The 23,306-nt window shown below is 37.9% G+C and overlaps 2 protein-coding genes across 3 annotated transcripts; one reads left to right on the forward strand and one right to left on the reverse strand.

Moving 5' to 3' along the window:
• Positions 1-3,586: 3,586 nt before the first annotated feature.
• On the reverse strand, positions 3,587-10,497 carry LOC128615168 (polymeric immunoglobulin receptor-like). 2 transcript variants are annotated; one of them, XM_053637024.1, is made up of 8 exons: positions 10,367-10,497; positions 9,953-10,273; positions 8,425-8,748; positions 7,352-7,693; positions 5,746-5,832; positions 5,512-5,622; positions 5,274-5,329; positions 3,587-4,819 (listed from the first exon to the last, which is right to left on the reverse strand). In XM_053637024.1, the coding sequence occupies exons 1-8, from the start codon at positions 10,404-10,406 to the stop codon at positions 4,541-4,543; spliced, it is 1,560 nt and encodes a 519-aa protein (XP_053492999.1). In that variant the 5' UTR covers positions 10,407-10,497; the 3' UTR covers positions 3,587-4,540. The 2 variants fall into 2 exon arrangements, with proteins under 2 accessions (XP_053492999.1, XP_053492998.1); XM_053637023.1 differs by having other exon boundaries at positions 3,587-4,822.
• A 1,918-nt stretch (positions 10,498-12,415) lies between these two features.
• Positions 12,416-17,693, forward strand: LOC128615128 (polymeric immunoglobulin receptor-like). Its single transcript, XM_053636986.1, has 5 exons — positions 12,416-12,455; positions 12,549-12,869; positions 14,962-15,285; positions 16,515-16,859; positions 17,112-17,693. Exons 1-5 carry the CDS (start codon positions 12,416-12,418, stop codon positions 17,582-17,584), a joined length of 1,503 nt encoding a protein of 500 aa, XP_053492961.1. The 3' UTR covers positions 17,585-17,693.
• Positions 17,694-23,306: the final 5,613 nt, after the last annotated feature.

Here is a 23,306-nt window from a genome sequence, read left to right on the forward strand (position 1 = left end):
AAATAAATAAATACATACATAAATAAATAAAATTGATATTTGTTCACCGTTTTATCACAAATGCTCTCGCACTTTCTCTTTCTTTTTTTCTTGCCCTCTGATGTAAATCTTTTCTGGATGATTAAAATGGATGATTCTGGATGATTAAAATGCTTCAGCTTCACCAGAAGTATGTTTGGAGAACCAGGAGACCACGAGCCAGGGTACAGTCAAAGAGATGGTTTATTATGTGCGCAGAGAGACCCTGGGTACTACAGCGTTTCGTCGTCTCAGTCTTAGTCTAAACACAAGTTGGATAAGGTTAGCTTGTATACTCAGCTGTACGTGCAAGCAATATACCCAAGGCTAGTTAAGGAAAACATACGAGAAAAACATAAGGCAAAAGACAAAACACCTTGACATAAACATAATCAAGGACAGAAACCTTGAGTACGCAAAAAATCACATTGAACTGATCTTAAATGATTGAATCATAATCATGAAAAATAAGGAAAAATATCTCACAATTCCACCCTTTGGATGACCCTAAAATCATCCATTAAAGCAAGCTTAAACCTTTTATACTAGTCTACATATTTAAACCACTGGTCAGGTGATAATCCATCTACATATCCTAAAAGAAGGATAGGTCACACCCATTTATATGCGTACCAAGCATGTTAGATTACACGTGAAATCAGATTAAATGTAAGCATTAGGCCTATCAACCGGAGTTAGGAAAATTGTGGTTTCTGCTACTTGAGACTGGGTCATGCTCTTAAAGACACACAGGCAGCAACAGCGAAACATGACATCAATTAACAGGAGGGTCTCTCTCTCTCTCTCTCTCTCTCTCTCTCTCTCTCTCTCTCTCTGCTATAGCTGTGTCAGTGTGTGGTAGTGCCAGGGTGAGAAGTGTCTGGAATGAAGGCTGCTTTGATAAGGATTTAAACAAAGAGGGAATGTTAGTGGGAAAGTTAGCACACAGATTAACACTCTGGAATTTGCTGGAAGATCCATACTGTACTCAGACCTCACAACAAACCTTATGTCATATAATAATAATAATAATAATAATAATAATAATAATAATATTGATATATTCTGTTTAATTCTGTATAATTTGGTTTATTCTGGGTTTTTTTTTGGGGGGGGGGGGTTGTGTTGTTTTTGGAAGTTTATATAATGATATATCTATTGGTGTATTTGGTTTGGTTGAATCATAGGACCTTCTTGAAAATGAGATGTTACATTTCAAGGGGTCTATCCTAATAATAAAGGTTCCCACCCCTGGTCCTGCCCCAACCTCCCCACCCCCGTTGTACGTTTTTTCCTGCTCTAACATACCCACTTCAACTCAGGAAGGGCTAGTAATTAACTGTTTAGTTGAATCACGTGTGTTAGAGCAGAACAAGCACTAAAATGTGCAGGACATGAGGCGCTCCAGGACCGTTGTTGGGAATATGTGGTCTAAGAGAGCCCCCTAGTGGTGAGGAATATCACGTCAGCACTAATATATAAGAAAGCAGGAGCAATTACATATACTGTATATATGGAGGATCTTGACACTGTCCCTTGGAGAACATGTTAAATAGCACACAGCCAGTAACGTGAGCTGAGGATGGAAGCAGGAGAAGCTGGGAGCCTGGATCTTACCCATCTTGCAGCGTTACTCATTACTACACAGACATTAGCCTAATGGATTATGTGTGACTAACAATTCTGCACCTCTTAAATTACTTCAAGTTTAGCCTACCTGCACTTAATGTCATTTTTCTTTTCATGCTATTTTAAGTGACAACCAAAAGCTTTGTTGGCGAACGGGGAACGCTAATCACGCACAAACAGAGATTTAGTGTGAAAGAAGTTTAAGCACACTGATTTGATTAAAGTGCATTTTAGATCTTCTCCTGTGTCGGATACTTATCAGCGGCTCATTTTAGATTTTTATAATCTTATGACTTTGAGTAGCAGTAATGTGCAATTTAACTAAAACTATTGCCGTGTGCTTACTAAATTTTAAACTACTTCATATTTTAATGACTGACATGATCAGTTTTAGCTCCTTAAAGGGGTCATATGATGATTTTAAACGTCCATTATTTTGTTTATTGGGTGTAATAGAATAGATTATCATGCTTTAATGTTCAAAAACCACATTTTTTTACCCATACTGTACATTATTGCAATCCCTCTATTCGACTGAAACTCGGATTGAGTTTCGGTTTCTCCAAAGCCCCGCCTTCTGAAAAGCCCAGAGTGCTCTGATTGGCTAGCGGGCCCATTGTGTTGTGATTGGCCAAAAACATCAAGCGTGTGTCGGAAATGTAACGAACATTGACATAATCACGAGCTTCAGCTTCCAAGGCTTCTAAAGCAATCATAAACACAGTTAATAATGTCATCAGTTTTACCGTATCGGTTCAAATCGGGATGTAGACATTTGAGGAAGTAAGATCTGGACTTGGATCGAGGCGTTTTAGACCGGTCTGAAGCAGTGCTCTCTGTTAGATAGAATAAATCCCTTTGTGGGAGACTGCGAGCTTTATAATTTTGCAGATCTTATACATGTACAAACAGATGCATTACACACTAAAGGAAAAGGAAAACATTAAAAAGCATCATATGACCCCTTTAAAATCTGTGACGATGTTTTCACAAGTATTTTTTACTACTCTAAAGTTAAAGTCTTGAACAATGTTCCAGAAAATATTAGGAAAGCTATTTCGATAACAGTTTTTAAATCCATTTTTGTTTAACTTATTGGTGCAGTGGTGACCCAGTAGTTTAAAAATGCTCTGGGTTACTGATCAGAAGGCCAGGGGTTCAAGCCCCAGCACTGCCAAGCTGCTACTGTTTGGCCTTTGAGCATGGCCCTTAACATTCAACTGCTCAGTTGTATAAATGAGATATATGTAAGTCGCTCTGGATAAGGGTGTCTACCAAGAATGCCATTAATGTAAATGTAAACTTGGCCTATTCTTAGTACTAAGACTTGTTAAAGAAGGTTTTCATGATTCATAGTCGTTTTCATAGATTTATTGTTCATTCATTTCTGATTTACATTGGTTTGTTTTTTAATCATAAATACGTTTTAATAACTTCTACAATTTCAATACTGACACTCTAGAGAGCAGTATTTCTTAATCCCGGTCCTGGAGTAATCCTGTTCTCAGCTCAAATGATTCAACTCATCAGCTAATGAACAATCCTTGAACAAGATGATTCAGCGGAGAGAGAAAACCCGTGAATGCTCAGATCACGTGACCTGCAGAACCAGGATTGGTAAACACTGATTTAAAGAATAATGTGTGGAACCTATGAAGAAAGTGCTTAGTGTACAGATAATTGTCACTTGTGTGTCTTTTTTAGACATAAAAAAAAACTCTTATATACCGTACTAGTTTAAAGAAAAGATAAATGATGAGCATGTACTATTCTTGCTTTCGAATTACTTAGTAGTGGTATTTTTTTTTTTTTTAAATTCCGTAACACTTTCATTTACTAAATAGATATAAACATACACATAGCATGCATTAATTAATTACATAATGCTTTAATAATTAGTTGAATGTTACATGACATACATATTAAGGGTACACTATACATTGTTATGATATTTGGATGCATTTTTGATGCTGAATGCTTTGCTTGCGATTGTTCATTGACCTGCTGAGCCACATCACAATCATCAGCAATAATTATTACGTGATTACGGAATAAAACTTTATGGGTTGTTTGGTTATAGAAAACTCATCAAGAGTGAGACAGTGTGATGCAACACAAAGCTGAAGTACTGTTACAGTACCACCCCAAAGTGAATTATTTGCAGACATTAACACATTTTATCTGTTTATAATTACATTTTAATGTTGTGGAGCACCGACACCGGAGACTCCTTCCTGAAACGTTCAATAATTTAATTCAACTCAGTTATATTTATATAGTGCATTTAACAACGGACATCATCACAAAGCCGTTTTTTTTTTTTTTTTTTTTTTTTACAGAAATCTACATGTACTCAAGATTTAAACGCTCACAATACAGTTTTACCAGATCAATAATTACACAATTTCAGCATCTGCCATACTGGTGTAAGCTGCTACTAAAAATAAAAGAAGATATTAGAATGAGAGCATTAAATATAGAACTGTGATTTGAACTAGACGCTAATGTCAGAGCTGCTGTTCCAGAAAATTAATTAACACTTCCTGGCCAATCAGAATGAACAATTCAAAAGCGCTGTGGTATTAAAGGCTAAAGTCTCTCAAGGGCAGAAAGTGTAAAATGGCAAAGAATAAGTACATGTGCTTCTTTGAGGAATTAAGTAATTAAGCACATACTTGACAGATTAAGTATATTCAGGAAATACACTCAACATACACTTTATTAGGAACACATGTACACTTGCACACTCATACCATTATCCAGTCAGTAATTATCCAATCATCCAATCATGTAGCAGCAGCACAATGCATAAAACATTCAGATACAGTTATATAGGTGTTCCTAATAAAGTGCCCAGTGAGGGTGAGGATGTAATTATGTCCAGTATGCGAAACTAGCCATGTGAATTACCATGACTCACTGTAGCATACACACACGATTCTTCCTCCACTTTAAACCTAACCTTACGAGCGGTGTCGTCAGATTTGGTGTGAAAACGCACTGTTGCATAAGTCAGACCTTCAGAGGATTTCTCAACAGCGGACATTGAGGAATCAGAGAGATTAGTGGGTAACCGAGTCGTGGAAGCAGTACTTGCAGAATCACAGGAGCTTGTTGGTAGTTGCAAAGTAGAGTAAACTGGTGAAGTTCCAGCTTCTGAGGTGTCTTTAACCTCCTCATAATTGCAGACAGCATGAGGATCAAAGAGAAAGAGAGGAAAGAAAACATAAAAAGACATATTTAAATGTTATTATTATTATTATTTTAATAAATAAGAGTAGAAGTTTTAGGATTGAGCACATGCTTTCCATCCATCCATTGTCTATACCGCTTATCCTACTGGGTCACAGGGAACCTGGAACCTAGCCCATAGAGCATCGGGCACAAGTCGGGGTACACCCTGGACGGGGTGCCAATCCATCACAGGGCACACTATGGACAATTTGGACACACCAATCAGTCTACCATGCATGTCTTTGGACTGGAGGAGGAAACCGGAGTACCACTAGGAAACCCCCGCAACACGGGGAGAACATGCAAACTCCACACACACAGCGTTGCGACGCGAATTGAACCCCAAACCCTGGCGGTGTGAGACAAACGTGAAAAACAACCTCATAACTTACTTTATGGCTGTTTCCTGAGTCTGGAACAGACTGCCTGTCAGGAGATGCTGTTCTTCCTGAAACAATTAACACCAACAATGAATTCACTTCATTTAGTGACTTAAGAAGACAATATAACCACTAATGCGAACAATATACTAAAAGAATGCATTTTTAAAATGAATCTCATCAAGTGTTGTCTGTGTGTGTGTGTGTGTGTGTGTGTGTGTGTATGTGTGTGTGTGTGTGTGTGTGGTACCTTGTATCTTGCGTCTAATTCGGAGAATCACATAAAGGCATATGCTTCCGATCAGAAGCCCGATCAGAATATTTGCTAACACAGTGACTACAATGGAAACTGTGGAAAGTCCTGGAAGAGAAGTGCATGAGCAGTTATCCAGTCAAATTCAAACTACATGCTGATGATAGAGAGGTCTGATCAGATTGCCTTGTAGTTAGACTATGGGTGTGGTATGCATTTAACTAGAATTACCTTGTGGAGCAGAAGTTGATGACGGTGATGAGGACGATGATGACGGTGATGACAATGATGATGGTGATGTTGGTTTCAAGGGCGTAGCTAAAGCAGAGAAACATCTTTTCAGTCATGTCCACAACAAATTTACTAAGACTCTTTCTAGTCTTCTTTTTGAAAATTCTCACGTTGGGTGTGTACTGTCATTATCTCAACTTACTGTATATTATATTTGCTCGTATTGAAAACTGCAATGCACTTCTTGCTGGGATTCCTACAGCCACACTAAATAAATTGCAATGTGTGCAAAATTCTGCTGCTAGGATCCTGACTGGTGTCAGGAGAAATGAATTCATCACTCCAGTACTGAAGTCCTTGCACTGGCTCGGTCAGGTTTCGCCTTGATTTTAAAATCCTTATGCTCACTTATCAGGCACTGCAGGGTCCGATCCCTCAATATCTGTCTGCACTTTTAACTTTATATACTCCCAAGAGGCATTTGCGCTCTTCTCAAGCAGGTTTACTGGCTGTCCCACAGACACGGATGCGATCTGCAGGGGACAGGACTTTCTCGTCCTATGCTCCTAGACTCCGGAATGCACTCCCTGCTCATATTACAGATGCACAGAATTTGAGAATTTTTAAATCTAACCAAAAAACTCATTTTTTTTTTAGGTTGGCTTTTTCTTAACGGTTTTACCCATTTTGTATTCAAGTCTGTTTTTTGTTTTTGTATGTTCTGTGTTTCTATCTGAGTTTTTTTCTTGACATTTTCTTATTGTGTAAAGTGCCTTGAGAAGCTGATTTAAAGGTGCTATATAAAATAAAGTTTATTATTATTATTATTATTATTATTATTATTATTATTATTAACTTCAGGAAGGATGAAGGTGGATGTGAATTCGTGGTCAGAACACAGGGCAAGATTAGAGCAAGCGATTAGGCAAACAGGACAAAAAAGGACAAACAGTTACGTAACAAAGAGAAAAATGTAAGAGACTCTTACCCAAAAAGGAAATTGAGAAATAACGCACACTGAAAGAAAGTGCAAAAATTTCACAAAGAGTGTAAATGATAGAGCTGTTTAAACAGGAAGTGGGTGACTGTGAACGTTGTAATATCCGGACCTGAATGTGACAGATATGAATTTGACTTGAATACTATATTATTAATATAACACAGAATGGGTAAATCCAGTGGTTTTCAACAGCTGTGTTGTGAACAGACATATACTGTGCCCATTCCTGCACAGAATTTACAGAACCTGCGATGGTGCACTTTTATTTTATGTTTGTTTTTGTTTTTTTTTTTAGACCTGTCATTATCCTGGCTATGTCAAGTATGGTTTTACTTACACGGAGGACAGAAGAGAGGGTTATAAAGTGTTTTGTGTGATGTATTATTAATGTGTGAAGGCTTCCAAGCTTAAGTGTTATTTAACTGTCCTCCGAAGTTTATTTGTTAGGAATGACCGGCTGTCCTGTCAGTTTAAAGCAGAGCATTATGACCTAGTTGGCATGCATTAAATAGCTAATTACTACATTATTCATTTTGTAAAAAAAAAAGTTAATGACAATGGACAAATGTGAATCCTGAGGCAACAATCACTAGATAACAAACTCACCAGTAACTGTCAGGTCGATCTGTGTGAAATAAACCTTGTATCCATCATCAGATTTCCAGGCTTCTTCAGCTCCACACCAGTATTCACCAGAGTCCTGCTCAGTTACATTTTTCATGGTCATATTTAAGATTTGTTTTGCATTGTCATCATACAGGGAGAATTTCCCCTCATTTACACTTTTTTGATTTTCTTTAACAGATGCTTTATAAGAACAAGTAGCAGTTTGAAGCCTCTTGCAGAGAAACTTGGGGTCACTCCTGAGGGATTCTGGGTATTTACAGCTGATATTCATATCTCCTCCTACATGGACAGTCTTATTGATGGCCTTCGCATAGGACAGATCTGTAAGTCACACGATCAGATTATATGTGATGAAGCCATACTGTAAAAATCAATAACAAGCGGTACAGTAATTAAGGAAATAAAGCATTAAGGTGTGCTGTTATAGGAAAATAATCGACAACAGGGTGGTGTGATGCAGCCTGACACATCATACTTTTTCAGCTTACTATTATAGTTACATTTAATGTTGTGGAACATCTGCAAACCAAGTTAATTCCTTTCATCACTTACTTTATAACAGCTATAAACTGCTGTTCCCTCACTATCTCTTAAAGTTAATAAGACAGAAAAAACGCAGCTTGTCACCAAACAGTCTTGAAGACTTTAGAGCATTACCCCTGACTGTTACAAGGCTCTGACACTGGAGACTCCTTCCATAACTGTTAAATAAGCATCTCCTCACAGAACACTTATCAGCGATTTTCTTCTATTTATTATCTGTTTCTTTTTAATCTTACATAACATCCACCATAGAAGTCCCAGTGAATTAGTTACTAGAGAAATGATAACATACTACAAGAAGCACGTTGATCTAAACGTATGATTTGTCAATGCTGTGGTATAAGGGAAATATAACAAAGGTTCATTTGGGAACACAGTAAAATGTCATAGGATCACAACTGATTAAGCTCATGGAGTAAAAGACTAAGTTAGGAGTCAGGCTTAAATCAAGACATGTCATTCAACTTTCAATAATAACATTCTAAAAACATGTAATTAAAGATCCTCACCTTCTGTTACTTTCAGCTTCACTACAGTGTAGATCTCTGTTTCATCAGACATAACAACAGCACACGCGTATGTTCCAGTGTCCTCCGTAATCAGCTCTCTGATAAACACACTGAAGAATCCTGCACTTCTGTTGTCATGAATTGAGAATCTGCCATCATGTGACCATTCACTGTGTAGTTTTGTTGTTATTCGATTAAAACACCACTGATGTGATCCCATCTTACAGAAAGATTTGTATTTGTATTTATATTCATCCTCATATCTGCACTTGATGTTGATTCCTCCCCCTGCGTATGCACTCACTTCTCTAGAGACCGAGCCCCCTGTTAAAAGCAAGTTCAATCCTGCTTACAGTTCAATCAAGTCCAAAAGTTTTGTAAACGATTTCCATGGGAGAAAGTTACTCATATTCAGAGATGAGTTACACACATTCTTAAATCAATTAACTCGGTGCACCATCCAGATTACTCAAATGACCTGTGCGTCTTTCACACCTTTGTGGTTTCCAGGGTTTAGAAATAGCTTAGACCACTGCTTTTAAACACAAGCACTTGCCTTTAGGCCATAAAATAATTTTGGCGGGTAGAAAATGCAGACTAAACATCTAATTAACATCTAGTAGGAGACTCGTACATTGCCAAAATCTTGCTGCATGAATAGTCCTACTTGTAATTATCATAGTAATCACTGGAAAGGTAGTTTAACTGAACCAAAATGGCTTCCACTCACCTATTGTGGTAGTTTATAAAATAGCACCTGATCCAGAACATCTTATTATTACATTTTCATATCTCACAAATAAACAAAGCTATGACATACTAAATAGAAAATCATGAAATTGTAATGTGTGTACTTCATAAAAGCTATTTTATAATGCTTGTATTTCAGTATTTTGTAAAAATAATCTTAATATCAATTATTAATATTTATTAATTGACAAATAATTCCAATGCCAAATAATGGAACGTGCTCTCCTGTAAAGAAAGCGTGCTGATGGTATAAAGGGTATGCTGATGGCTCACTTTAAGTAAATGAAGTTCATCATTTTGCTTTAAAACTTTCTGTCTTTGGGTGAAGTAATGCCTCTGATTAAGATGCTGTCTCAGGTGTAAAAAAAAAAAAAAACCCCAACAACTTTTCTTGTACTTTAATGGGATGAAATGCATTTTAAGTGGATTTACAACTAAAAAAATTCATTTGTGTGCCATGTTGTGGTTACATCATCCTCTCATATATTGGCACTGGATTAAATACTGCTCCTCGCTGCAGTCAATATCATGCAAGCACAATGGGGTTAATTCCAAGGACGGAATCATGCGTAACTGAGATACACCTCTGTTTTAGACAAACTCCGCCCCAAGCAAACTCCCATGCAACTGCCCAAGTAGCGCTTGTGTCTGTACTTATGTCTGAGTTCTGAATACCAACGTACACAATAGCAGTATGACTTCCTCGCGACATGCATAACGGAAATCTGAATGATAATTTTTTTTAATGTTCAGGAAGATAAACAGGTGGGAGACTCACCTTCCTTCACCTTCAGATCCACCGGTGTGTAAATGTCATTTTCCCAGGGTAAATTAACTCCACAGTAGTACATCCCAGTGTCCTCTACAGTGAGCTCTCTGATCTTCACACTGAACTCTGCTGATTTGGTGTCATCAAACAGTGAGAATCTTCCTGAATTTATCCACTCGTTTTTAGCTCCTGTCTTTATTTGGTCAGAACAGCCTGGTACTGAACCCTTACAGAAATATTTTTGGTTTTCTCTGTATTTTGTATAATACTTGCACTTGATAAGGACTCCTCCTCCTGAATATCCTGTTACTTTCTTGGAGTCTCCTCCATCTAACAAAACACCAAACATCCATCTGAGCAAAACCTTCCTTCATGTAACACTGCTGCTGATAGTGAGGATTATTCTGAAGTGCACTTCTTTACCTGAGATCAGACAGAGGGTGAAGATGAGGAGGATCTTCATCCTGAGTTCACACTCCCAGATCTCCACACCAACTCCACTTCAGAAAGACATTAAAGCTCCTGTCGTGTTACACACTGTTACTGTCTCTGTCCCGCTCTGTGAATGTTCTGTGTGTCTTCATCTGTGTTTTAACCAGAAAGTGAAGCAATGGCCACTTCCCCTTCTAGAAGTGTGAGAAAGAGCTCTACAGGAAGTGTATGTGTGAAATATATGTGAACTACATAAGCACAATACGAAAGCTTTCAAATACCTGGCACAAAAAAATGCTCAGTTACAGTGTATAAACTATCATATGAAGTTGTGAGAGTGTTTAATATTAACATTCTGCATCTGAGCATCTTTCTCCATGGGAGTTATTTCTCCTCTCAGTGCTCCAGTATTAACTTTACTGAGGATATTTATTACTCCATGTCATTATCTATTGCCAGAAGGCCTCTACTGCCCTCTACAGCACAAGGTGTGTAACAGTTTCTGGTGCTACTCTGGGAATAACACCTCTGCGTATTCACACATATTTGCTCTCAGTTCAAATGCAGACTCTTGCAGGGTGATTCTACGATTGATAAGGTAAAATACATTTTAAACATAGTTAAAGTCACATTTGCAATAACCAATGTTCATGTTTCAGGTAAATAATTAAAAAATGTTAATAACAGCATGTCCAAGCTCACAATAACTACATTATGCATTATTTTTTTTCAATAATGTATGAATCCATTTAACATCTTATCTCATGTTTGAAACATCCTTTTCCATCACGTTATGAAAAATATATATTTTGGTTACACAACAATCGCTTCACAATGTTACCGGTATATTCCACAGGTTATATGTACTGTAAATTCAACAGGAAGTAGTATCATCTCAATTTCCTCAAGATCGTGGGAAGAAGAAAAGTATGCTCTCATTCTTTTTTCTTTACTTCCAGTGATATGCTGATATTTATTAATGAGGTTATCCAAATTAGAGATTCAGTGAAAATGATACATTTTAGAATCAATAAAAGAAATCAATCAGTAAAATCAATAAAAGAAATAGAATCAATGAAAGAAAAACGCATTTGAATAATTCATTAGAATGTCCTTAATGTCCTCATGCATTTAGCATGGATGCTGGGTAGCCACATATATATATATATATATATATATATATATATATATATATATATATATATATATATATATATATATATATATATTTGTAATTGCTAAAGAAACAGACAAACAAACAAAAAAAGTCAAGGCAAAAAGCTGCCATATTAACAGCGAAGAAATCTTGGAAAAGATGGGATATTGTTGCCAGAGAATGTTGAATGCTTAATTGCACGTTTTTTTTATAACATTATTATACAAAGATTCATTTTGAAGAGTTAAATAGGCTAAATGTGAACGCTGTGGAATCACCGTGCTGCACTGACCAATAGTTTTACAGCAGCCATTTTGAGTTGGTCCGATGCTGCTGCTGCCATCTAGAGGATAATGTGAGAGACGCAGGAGGAAAACAGTAAGTGCACAACAGTGTGAGAGGAAAAACTCTTCAGTCACGTGATATTAAGAATAAAATGCAATTAAAACTCAGGAGAAGACTGTAACCATCTTACCCTGTGATGTAATGGTGTCTGTCAAGGGTGTATTCCCTGGAATAGGCTCCAGATCCACCAGAACCCTGATAAAGCACTTTCTGAAGGTAAAAGAATGAATACATATATTAATATATCGTCTGTAACTGAAAAGAAAAGAAACCCAAAAGTGCAACATTAGCTGCATCAGAACAAGTAATTTTTATATATTTTTTTCACATCAGTGTAGGGAGTATTTTAACATCTGTCAGTTTCATAGTGAGCCAAAATGGGAAGTGGCCATTGCTTCACTTTCTGGTTAAAACACAGATGAAGACACACAGAACATTCACAGAGCGGGACAGAGACAGTAACAGTGTGTAACACGACAGGAGCTTTAATGTCTTTCTGAAGTGGAGTTGGTGTGGAGATCTGGGAGTGTGAACTCAGGATGAAGATCCTCCTCATCTTCACCCTCTGTCTGATCTCAGGTAAAGAAATGCACTTCAGAATAATCCTCACTATCAGCAGCAGTGTTACATGAAGGAAGGTTTTGCTCAGATGGATGTTTGGTGTTTTGTTAGATGGAGGAGACTCCAAGAAAGTAACAGGATATTCAGGAGGAGGAGTCCTTATCAAGTGCAAGTATGATACAGAATACAGAGAAAACCAAAAATATTTCTGTAAGGGTTCAGTACGAGGCTGTCATGACCAAATAAAGAAAGAAGCTAAAAACGAGTGGATAAATTCAGGAAGATTCTCACTGTTTGATGACACCAAATCAGCAGAGTTCAGTGTGAAGATCAGAGAGCTCACTGTAGAGGACACTGGGACATACCAGTGTGGAGTTGATTTACCCAAGGGAAATAACACTTACACACGGGTGGAACTGAAGGTGAAGGAAGGTGAGTAGGAGATATTTATTCAGACCTTTCAAGTAAAAAACTTGACTAAAAGACTTTTGCATGGCTGAGAAACCAATCACATTTTTGTGCATTTTAGCATTTTATATTTAAATTAGCTTCTGAAATCCAAACCAATTTGTATGAATATCACAATTATTAATTTCTACACAATAATGACTGCATATAAGTCTTACCTGATCTTCATACATCACAGTTACAGTTTAATGGAGAAAAAAACTGATCTCATGATAAAATGAATGAATGAATGAATGCCTTTTATTGTCACTATACATATGTACAATGAAATTAAGAGCCACTCCTTTTTGCTCCGTGCAAACATGTACATTCAATACACAAGAAGAATAAACAGATAATACACAGATAAATAAACAAGATAAATAAACAAAATAAATAAACAAGATATACAAGATATGCAAGATAGATATGCAAGATAGATAGATAAAAAGACATGAATTTAAATGAACATTGAGGAAATGTGGTTGGATTTCTGTCTCCTGGCTGTGGGCGGAGTCAGTTACTCATGACTAGTTAGCTAGCATTAGCTAACTTACTTTCACTGCAAGCAGCAATGTTAACGCTGGCAGTGTTGGAATCAGTGTTTCAGTAATGTTAGTCACAGCACTCAGATAACGGCTGTGTGTGAATAATAAAATTAGCTGTGTTTGATAGTAAGCGAGCTAACGTTACGCTAACCACTGTGTGTAAATAATAAAATTAGCCATGCTTGATAGTAAGTGAGCTAGCCGTTCACCATATACTACGAGAGGGAGCTGACCTCATCTCCAGAGCTCCTGCCTGAGATCCATGAGGTGGTCTCACCTGTAGAGTTCCAGCTGGAGGTCAACATGGCGACCTCCTCCCCAGAGCTCCAGCACGAGATCCATGAGGTCTCATCTCCAGAACTCCCATGCCAAGTTCCTGCTAGAGGTCGACGAGGCGACCTCCCACGCCATGTTCCTGTCCGAGGTCGACAAGAAGCCTCCCAAGCCATGTTCCTGTCTGAGGGCGACAGCACGTCCAACCAAGTTCTGCTCACACCTGAGTCTGATGACATGGTCAAGCAAGTTCAGCCTGCAGAGTCGATGGAGGCCGTCGCTCTGCCTCCCTGTTCCACTGAAGCTGACGATCCAGCTTCCCGCACCTGGGTGCTGCCTAGAGACCCCAGCAGCCTCATGCCTGCACCTCGGCTCATTGAGGAGCCTGCTATCTGTGGGACAATGCCTGCCTCAAGACGGGGGGGGGGGGGGGGGGGGGGGGGGGGCTCGCTCTGTCACGACTTCCCCTCGTGCAAAGTCATCCATCTGTCTCTCTAATATTATCGTTGTATATCTCAAGAACCAATGGTTGAATTTTTGTAGGATTTACATGGAATTTTCACTGAAACCAGAAGATGAATGAATTTGATTTTGAAATTGATCGAAAACGTGGTCAAGGTCTCAGCAAGGTCAAATATAATCTGAAATAGTTTTTCTTGAATAGTGTCCTTTCTGTTTGGAGGATATTTTAAGGGTATTAGAGGAATTAGGAACAAGAAGCACTAGTCGTGTTGGTGGAGGAGGCCTCCCTGTCAATGCTGTTGTCATAGATTTCTACTTGTATATAAATTAAATATACACCAGTTATACTCACTGCTTTAAAAATCATAAATTCTTCACGTGAAAACTATCACATTTTAATTTAAAAACTTGATAAAAGCGCATGAGGCCTCTTGGACTCAGATTCCAGTCAGACCTATATATAATCTGTCATTGGTTTTTGACCATGGTTTTGTTTGTACATTAGGATTATTAATAATCGGCTCACGCTTTCATCCATCTTCCTCCACCTCGTAGCAATTTCACTAGATTTCATAGAAATAAGAAAAGTACAAACTCAAACATTTCCCTTAATTCTAACTCAATTTATAGAAATTAGTTGTGTTTAAAGATATGAAGATGTGAGTGAGACATCATGTAAAGAAAAATCATTTAACTGTGAAGACTTGATTTTTTTTAGCTTGAACTCAAGTATCATTTTTAGTAACTGCTTCCAGTTTTAATTAATTGAGCAGGATTGAACTTGCTTTTACCAGGGGGCTCGGTCTCTAGAGAAGTGAGTGCATATGCAGGGGGAGGAATCAACATCAAGTGCAGATATGAGGATGAATATAAATACAAACCCAAATCTTTCTGTAAGATGGGATCACATCAGTGGTGTTTTAATCGAATAACAACAAAACTAAACAGTGAATGGTCACATGATGGCAGATTCTCAATTCAGGACAACAGAAGTGCAGGATTCTTCAGTGTGTTTATCAGAGAGCTGATTACGGAGGACACTGGAACATACGCGTGTGCTGTTGTTGTGTCTGATGAAATACAGATCTACACTGTAGTGAAGCTGAATGTAAGAGAAGGTGAGGAGATTTAATTATGTGTTTTATCAGAAGAAATGTTGTGATCATGTTTATGTGTAAATTTATTGTGTTACATTAAATATAACTCATTAAATGTTGATCAGAGTTAAAGGTAAAGCTAAACTGCCAACTGTAACGTTAGGACTCAGCTTTTATTTCTGAATAGTTTTTTGCTAATAAGTTTATATTGCTATGCTGACATAAAATATTACAGCTCTCCTAGAACAGAATAATAATATCCCCAGAAGATTATGACAGGATTATGTTACCATTTATGTGTGGTGGTGTGGGAAACCTGGTCAGATTGTGCTGTGGCTGAATTCCGGTTAAAAAAAAAAGATTAAAGAAGAAAAGGGTTTGCTATAACGAAACAGAAATAAGCGTAATAAGTTTGTAAACATATTCAGACTGTCAAAACACTACAGTCAGAATCACATGTTTAAATGCATTTTCCCCTCTTTTCATTGTTGGGGGTAACCAGATTTTAAAATGATGTAACTTTATTTGTGTCTGAGAAACCTTCATCCATCCATCCATCCATCTTCAGTAAGCACTTTATCCTGGTCAGGGTCACATGGATCCAGATCCTATCCCAGGAACACTGTGCACAATGCAGGAGAATTCCGAGCTGGGGTAATTTAGAATAGCCAATCACACACAGGGAGAAGATGTAAAACTCCACACAGACAGTAACCTGAACCCATGAAAATGGAGCTGTGAATGTTATCTACTGTATCACCAGACCACCCGATTAAGAACCATACAAACATTAGAAACATATTTCAGTTCAGGAACATCTGTAATTCTGAAAAATAGTAGAAAATATCAAAATTCACTATATGAAGGGTTCTACCAAGCTGCTACACATATGTTGAAGAATGCTGACATAATAAGTGTACCTCCACAAAACTGGGTTGTACGAAATGGGACAGGACTTTTACTGCTTCACATGAAGTGAGGAACATCCCATGTAGACCGTCTCACACTTGAAGAGAATGATGTGTATTTGAAGTTTATTTTCGTATGAAGTGCAGCATACAGAAATAGCAAAAGTCCACAGTGTGTAGAAAGGCAGTGACGATGTGGTGTGGAAATTGTGGCATTGCATAGGGATTCAGGAAAACCTTTAGGGTCCAAACTATATAGTATAAAATATCAAAATTCACCATGTGAAGGGTTTTCCCAGGCCACTACACATATAAACTGATCTGATTGGTTGTGATTTGCAGATCTGTCCTATGAGAAGGCCATCAGTAAGACTGTCCATGTAGGAGGAGATTTGACTGTCCACTGTAAATACCCAGAATCCCTCAGGAGCGACCCCAAGTTTCTCTGCAAGACGAGGCTGCAACGTGCTGCTTGTTCTTATAAAGAATCTGTTAAAGAAAGTAGAAAATATGTAAATAAGGGGAAATTCTCCCTGTATGATGACAGAGAAACACAAATGTTGACTGTGAGTATTAGAAATGTAACTGAGCAGGACTCTGGTGAATACTGGTGTGGAGCTGAAGCAGCCTGGACATCTGATCATGGATACAAGGTTTATTTCACACAGATCAACCTGACAGTTACTGGTGAGTTTGTAGAGACATGGAGACACACTGCATTAACTATTCTGACGTTACAGAGGCTTTGTGTGTAGCATAGAATCAGTGCACATCCTAACCTACACTAGCCTGTGATATTACTGGCAGTTAGTCATTTATTATCTAACTTAACTTTTCACTGCTTTGATCACATTCTGAAGTTCCACAAAAATTGTATACCGTATTGTTTTGAATCTGTACTGCTCTGTCATTTTCTAGATTCACTCAATATTTTCACAGCTTTAGATCCACGTGTCCCAGTTTCAACCTCCAAACCCACACAACCGTCATCATCAGCATCATCACCACCATCATCATCATCACCACCACCCTCATCATCATCACCATCACCATCATCATCACCACCATCATCATCACCACCACCCTCATCATCACCATCACCATCATCATCGTCATCATCATCACCACCAACATCATCATCACCACCACCACCACCATCATCATCATCATCACCACCACCACAACCACCATCATCATCATCATCGTCACCATCGTCACCATCATCATCATCGTCATCATCACCATCATCATCATCAATATCATCAACATTATTGTCACTATCGTCACCATCATCATTATCATCGTCATCATCATCGTCATCATCATCATCATCATCATCCTCATCTGAGTCTACTCCAGCTTCTCCTCCAGCAGGTGATTCTGCTCAGATCCTCATCACCCCCAGAATCTAACTACATGACTTTGATGAATCTGATCCCTTATGAATGATCAGCATGTAGGTTAAAGTGACTGTCTGTTTGTTTCTCTTCCAGGATTTCCAGCTTCCACTGTGATCACTGTGTCTGTAATTCTGCTGCTGCTTCTGATTGCAATCATATTCCTCACTTTGACTCTACAAAAGAGATGCAGTAAGCAAGGTATACACACACACACACACCACATGATCAAATGTTTAACACAAATATGTTGGTTGGAGGATGTGTTTTATGCACTGCAATCTGATGAAGTTAATGAAGATGAATTCCTGAATAAACAAATGATTAATGACAGAGTTTACAATATTTATCAGTTTTTGGGGGATTTTTTCCCACTCTTCCTTGCAAAAATGTTCCAGATCTATCACATTGCGAGGGGGTCTAACTGTGCACAGCCCTTTTCAAATAATTTCACAGGGTTTTGATAGGATTTAGATCTGGGCTCTGACTGAACCACTCTAAAATGTTTATCTTCTTCTTCTGAAGCTACTCGTTTGTTGAGTTGGATTTGTGCTTTGGTTCATTATTGTGCTCCATGATTCACTCTATCCTGACTAAAGCCCCAGCCCCAACTGAAGAGAAGCAGGCCTACAGCATGATGCTGCCACCACCATGCTTCACTGTGGGCATAGTGTTCCTTGGGTGATAAGCTGTCTTGTTTATGCACCAAACATGTCTTTTAGAATTATGCCCAAAAAGTTCTAAAGTGAGCAGTCCTTTAATATTGCTATCGGTCTCTTGGCAGCATCAATGATCATTTTTGTCTTGTGCATTAATCTGTTTTGGAGGGACGTCCTGTTCTTGATGATGTCACTGTGATGCTCTATTTTCTCCACTTGTTGATGATGGTCTTTACGGTGTTCCTTGGTACATCTAACATTTTGGAAATTCTTTTATACCCCTCTGTTTATCATTACCTCATGACTGAGATCCTATACATGCTTTGTATGCTCTTTCTGGACCATGGCTTCAGCAGTTGAATGAAACGAAGAAGATTTTTTAAAAAATCCTGCAGAAACAGCTGATCTTTATTTGGGGTTACTGTACTTTTTTTTTCTTTTAGTTTTTCCCCCGAAAATAATTCTATTTGTTTTTCACTTGAATTTTGTGGAAAGGTGTAAAAAGATGTGACATGATTTATCTTACCTTAAGATTAAACCTACATTTTTAACAGTGTTGTGTAGATTTTTTTTAAATGTAGATGAATGAAGACGCTACAGGCTTTCGAGCCATCATAAAATCCCAAACTAAAAATAACAACAATAACAACAGTAGTAGTGCTTTTCAAGCACCGCTAATAATAACTACTGATTGTGTAAATGTATTTTGTTTTTTTCCGCAGGTACAGCTGCTAGTGACCAGTGTTCTGTCCAAAACTCAGGAAATGACCAAGATGTAATTGTCTTCATCATTGTTTGTGTGTGTGTGTGTGTGTGTGCGTGTGTTCAGTACCAAATCTTATGTCTTAGTCTTTTGAAAAAAAGGGGAAAGCCTTTATATTTTTTGTTTCTGTTTATCTCTCAGGTTCCTCTTGATGTCTGTGAGTACGAGGAGATTAAAGACACCAGACGACTTTCTGCCTCAGATGCTGGATCTTCTTCAGTTTACTCTACTGCTCAACTACCCACAATCCTCTCTGATCCTTCTCAAACTGTTTATGCAAACACAGAATTACCCACAAGCCCCTGTGATTCTGCTGTTTATTCTACTGCTCAACGACCCACAATCCCCTCTGATCAGGACATCTACTCCACAGCTCAGTTACCCACACGTCTCTCGGCTGAGAAACCTGATGAAGGTCTGACTTACGCAGCAGTGAGTTTTCACTCCAGGGCCCCCAGCTCTAATGATGCAGTTCCACAGATTAAGGAAGACGTCTCTTCTGACTATGCTTCAGTCAGTCATGTTACTTCATCTATTTAGTTTAGCATCATTAGGACTTCAATCATGTGGCACTGGAACTCTACTGTTTTGTTCAGATATCTGTTCTTCTCCTTCTTCCTCTTCCTCTTCTTCCTCCCCCGTTCCCCTTTCCTCAAAAGCAGTATTTTCTGCAATGACTGTATATAGTGAAGATGCCTTATTCTTATTCTACTTAGCTAATTTGCATGATATAACAGACCTAGGGTTTATAATCGGAATTACCTGATCACTGCTTGGCCGTTAGCCTCATATCTGGTTTTATGCTGGAAGCAGGTGTTTCCTTCTGTAAGGTTGATAAGAGCAGTTCATGTTTGTTCACATTTCAACAGCCCAAATGTGTCAGTTGGTATGTGATGGAGCTCTGTCAGGTAGCAAGAGTCCTGCAGGAAATGTTAAAGATCAGTCACAGTCACTGGTTGAATGGCTGATCCTGCTGGTTTTGTGCTTCCTGAAGATGTTTCTGCACAATTTTCCCTTCACCTCTATGTGTTCCTGTATTCATGTGGGCCAGACTGAGGAGGGCAGCGCTAACATGTGAGACTCAGACGCTGACCAGACGCTTACCAGATGCTGACCAGGATTCCGTTCACAGTGACAGCACACATTGGGCCTGCTTTTATTTTATATAATTACAACATACAGCCTGCCACTTTGGTTGGAAGGTAGAAATGTGTATTATTTCGTGTTGCCGTGACTTCTTCATATAATATTATTAGAAGTGATAATGTATTAGTTTTTACTCTATTTTTTTTATTACTATCTAATTTTTATTCTATCCCTCTTCAGAAAATCTTCCTTTTTCATGTAACATATATTGATGTGTGCATGATTCTGACAATTCAAGGAATCTCAGATTAGTCTATGACCTCTGACCTCTGACCTCTAGTGACCTTTTGAGCATGCATTAACTACTTTCCCCTGTGAACATGTGCCAAAACTTCTCACAAGCAATGTGTAGACACTGATGTTAGAGGGAAATGAAGCATGTCTCAGTGCTCAGTGCTCAGCAAACTGAAGTGCACTCACATGTGGAAGTTTCTCTATACGCTCTTTTTTAATGATCACGCTCACTGATACTGCTCTGTACTCTCATATCTGCTGTTCTCCAGCTCTTTACTCTATTATTATTATTGATGTATATAACTCTGAAGTTGGATTGGCATCAAACGAACACTGAAAGTCACAGCAATAGTAAATTTCAGTGTTTAATATTCACCAGAATATTATTCAGTGAGGATTCAAAACTCGGGCACAGTAAAAAAAATAAAAGAAAATAAAATAAAAGATTTTCAACAAGCAGATGGACCTTGTTACTGAATTTCAGGCAGATATGAAATGCTGAGCAACTTTACTGCAGAGACAAACTCTTCTTCTCACTGTATGTTTAAAAATTACACTAGGATGATGTTTATTTCTTCTGATAAAATACTGTGGTGTTCACTTTAAACTGTATCTTTCTCCCTCTGTTACACACCTTGTGCTGTAGAGGGCAGTAGAGGCCTCCTGGCAGTAGAGCAGTACACACTGACATGGAGTAATACATATCCTCAGTAAAGTTAATACTGGAGCACTGAGAGGAGAAATAACTCCCATGGAGAAAGATGCTCAGATGCAGAATGTTAATATTAAACACACTCACAACTTCATATGATAGTTTATAGACTGTAACTGACCAGAGGCACATAGTTCACACATATTTCACACACACACTTCCCGTAGAGCTCTTTGTCACACTTCTAGAAGGGGAAGTGGGTGTAGCTTCAGTTTCTGGTAAAGACACAGATGAACACACAGCACATTAGTAGTAATATCATACAGTTTCTGTCAAACTGTCAGTCAAATTGATTGATGATTTATGACCCTCTGTGTTCCCCTGACTGACAGTTGTGTAGGCCCAGATAATTTATGACCAGGGTGTGGGGGGTTAGCCCTACGTATGAGGGCGTATGTGTGTGTGTGTGTGTGTGTGTGTGTGTGTGTGTGTGTGTGTGCTACTGGACGTTATGAGTGTGTGTGTGAGAGATAATGGGTATGTGTTTCATGTTGTTGTTTTTTTTAATCAGAAAATTCTTAGGAAATGCATTATAAGGGAAATGATAGTACAGTCTTTGCTGATAAGTTACAAACTCATACTTTATAATAATTTGTTTAGGAGCATCTGAATGTTAGAATCTGGGAAATAACTTTTATTGCATTCTGGCATGCAATAAAAGTTGATAAACAAATTAAGAAGAAATGACTTTTTGTTCAAACTTCAGCATGATCCATAGAGTAGCAGAAACTTATGGCACCTTATGAATACCATGTGAAGTATTAATTTGACTAGTCGCTTGTAGTTGTAAAGACATGTCCTTGTGCAGACTTACCTTCGCACCAGCATTGCCCCATTGGCCCCTCTTCTCCCGTGTCAACGTATAAGAAAAAACAAAAACTAATTTATGATATATAAGAATATATTTTATATAATATAAGACATTATAAGGAAGAAATATAATAATATTATGTAACAAGGTCTGCCATTCAGCCCTCTTAAGTGTAAGAGCATTATCAGTATTGTATGGCAGTTGGGACAGTAGTTAGCTTTCAGATGTCAGATGAAAAACAACTTTTTGAGTCACAGTGCCAAACTACTGACAGAATATTTTGACCCTTATTTTACAGCCTGAAGGACTGGTATTTATTTAATAGACAGATGTCACAGCCATATACTTGGTCAAAGGATTTTAGGAATTTCTTTAAGTAAGGTTCACTGTTTTTGTTCATTTAGCATAGCTTCAGTTTGTATACTTACTTTGGTTAGTGACTTAAACTGTTTTATTCGGTGGTGAAAGATTTCGTTAACAGGGAACGATGATAGGTGAAGATTAAGATGGTATGCATGTACAAAATAAAACTCTGTTATGTATCTGTTTAAGCACTACTTTAATAGTGAAATAAAGAGCGAGCGAGAGAGAGACCCTGAATGTATCCATACTGAAAGAGCCATCCTGCTGCTTATGACTCATTTTACAACACATTAGCTAATACATAGAACCCCTTTCGACCTTTTCAAGGTCATTATACGTGTCTTTTCAAGCATTGTGTTCAGACATTGCAGATCATTAGGCTGAAGTTTAAGGGTTCCTTAGATTTTTGCTTCTTCAGGATCTACAAAGTCTAAACAAAGACTAAAATCAGAAAGAATATAACTGGCTGGTTGTGATCAGAATAAAAGGCAACGTGATAGATGACTTAATTCCTAATGAGATTTCTCAATGTTCTATATGACCTTTCTACAGTATCTAACATTAAGTCCTAGTTTCCATCCATCATTATAGCGTTGGAGAGGAAATCTTGTTCATCAGATGTATCATGTACATCTAGACCCTCTGATAACAAACTACACAAAAATTGATGTTGAGAAAATTCAGCTTAGGCTTAGTGGTTAGCACGTTCGCCTCACACCTCCAGGGTCCAGTTTATTCACACCTCCAGTTTATTTAAAATAAACACTCCCATGCAGATACAGGAGGTATGATATTGTGCACAGAGGCGAAACAGACAGGAATGTTTTAAATGAAATTGATCATGTCTATTAACTATCATATCTATTTAACATATCTATTTAAATACTTATGATTACTGTGCTAGTGAGTGTGTCAGATGTCCTCTGATCTTTTTTACTTTCTCTAACAATACCAGATGAGAATGATCTTTTTTTTTTTTTATGACAAACCTTGTTCTCACTACAATATAGTTCTATCTAAAAAACAGTTTTGTCCTCACAATTTCATCA

Source organism: Ictalurus furcatus, chromosome 11 (genome assembly GCF_023375685.1).
Source record: "Ictalurus furcatus strain D&B chromosome 11, Billie_1.0, whole genome shotgun sequence".
NCBI lineage: Eukaryota > Metazoa > Chordata > Actinopteri > Siluriformes > Ictaluridae > Ictalurus > Ictalurus furcatus.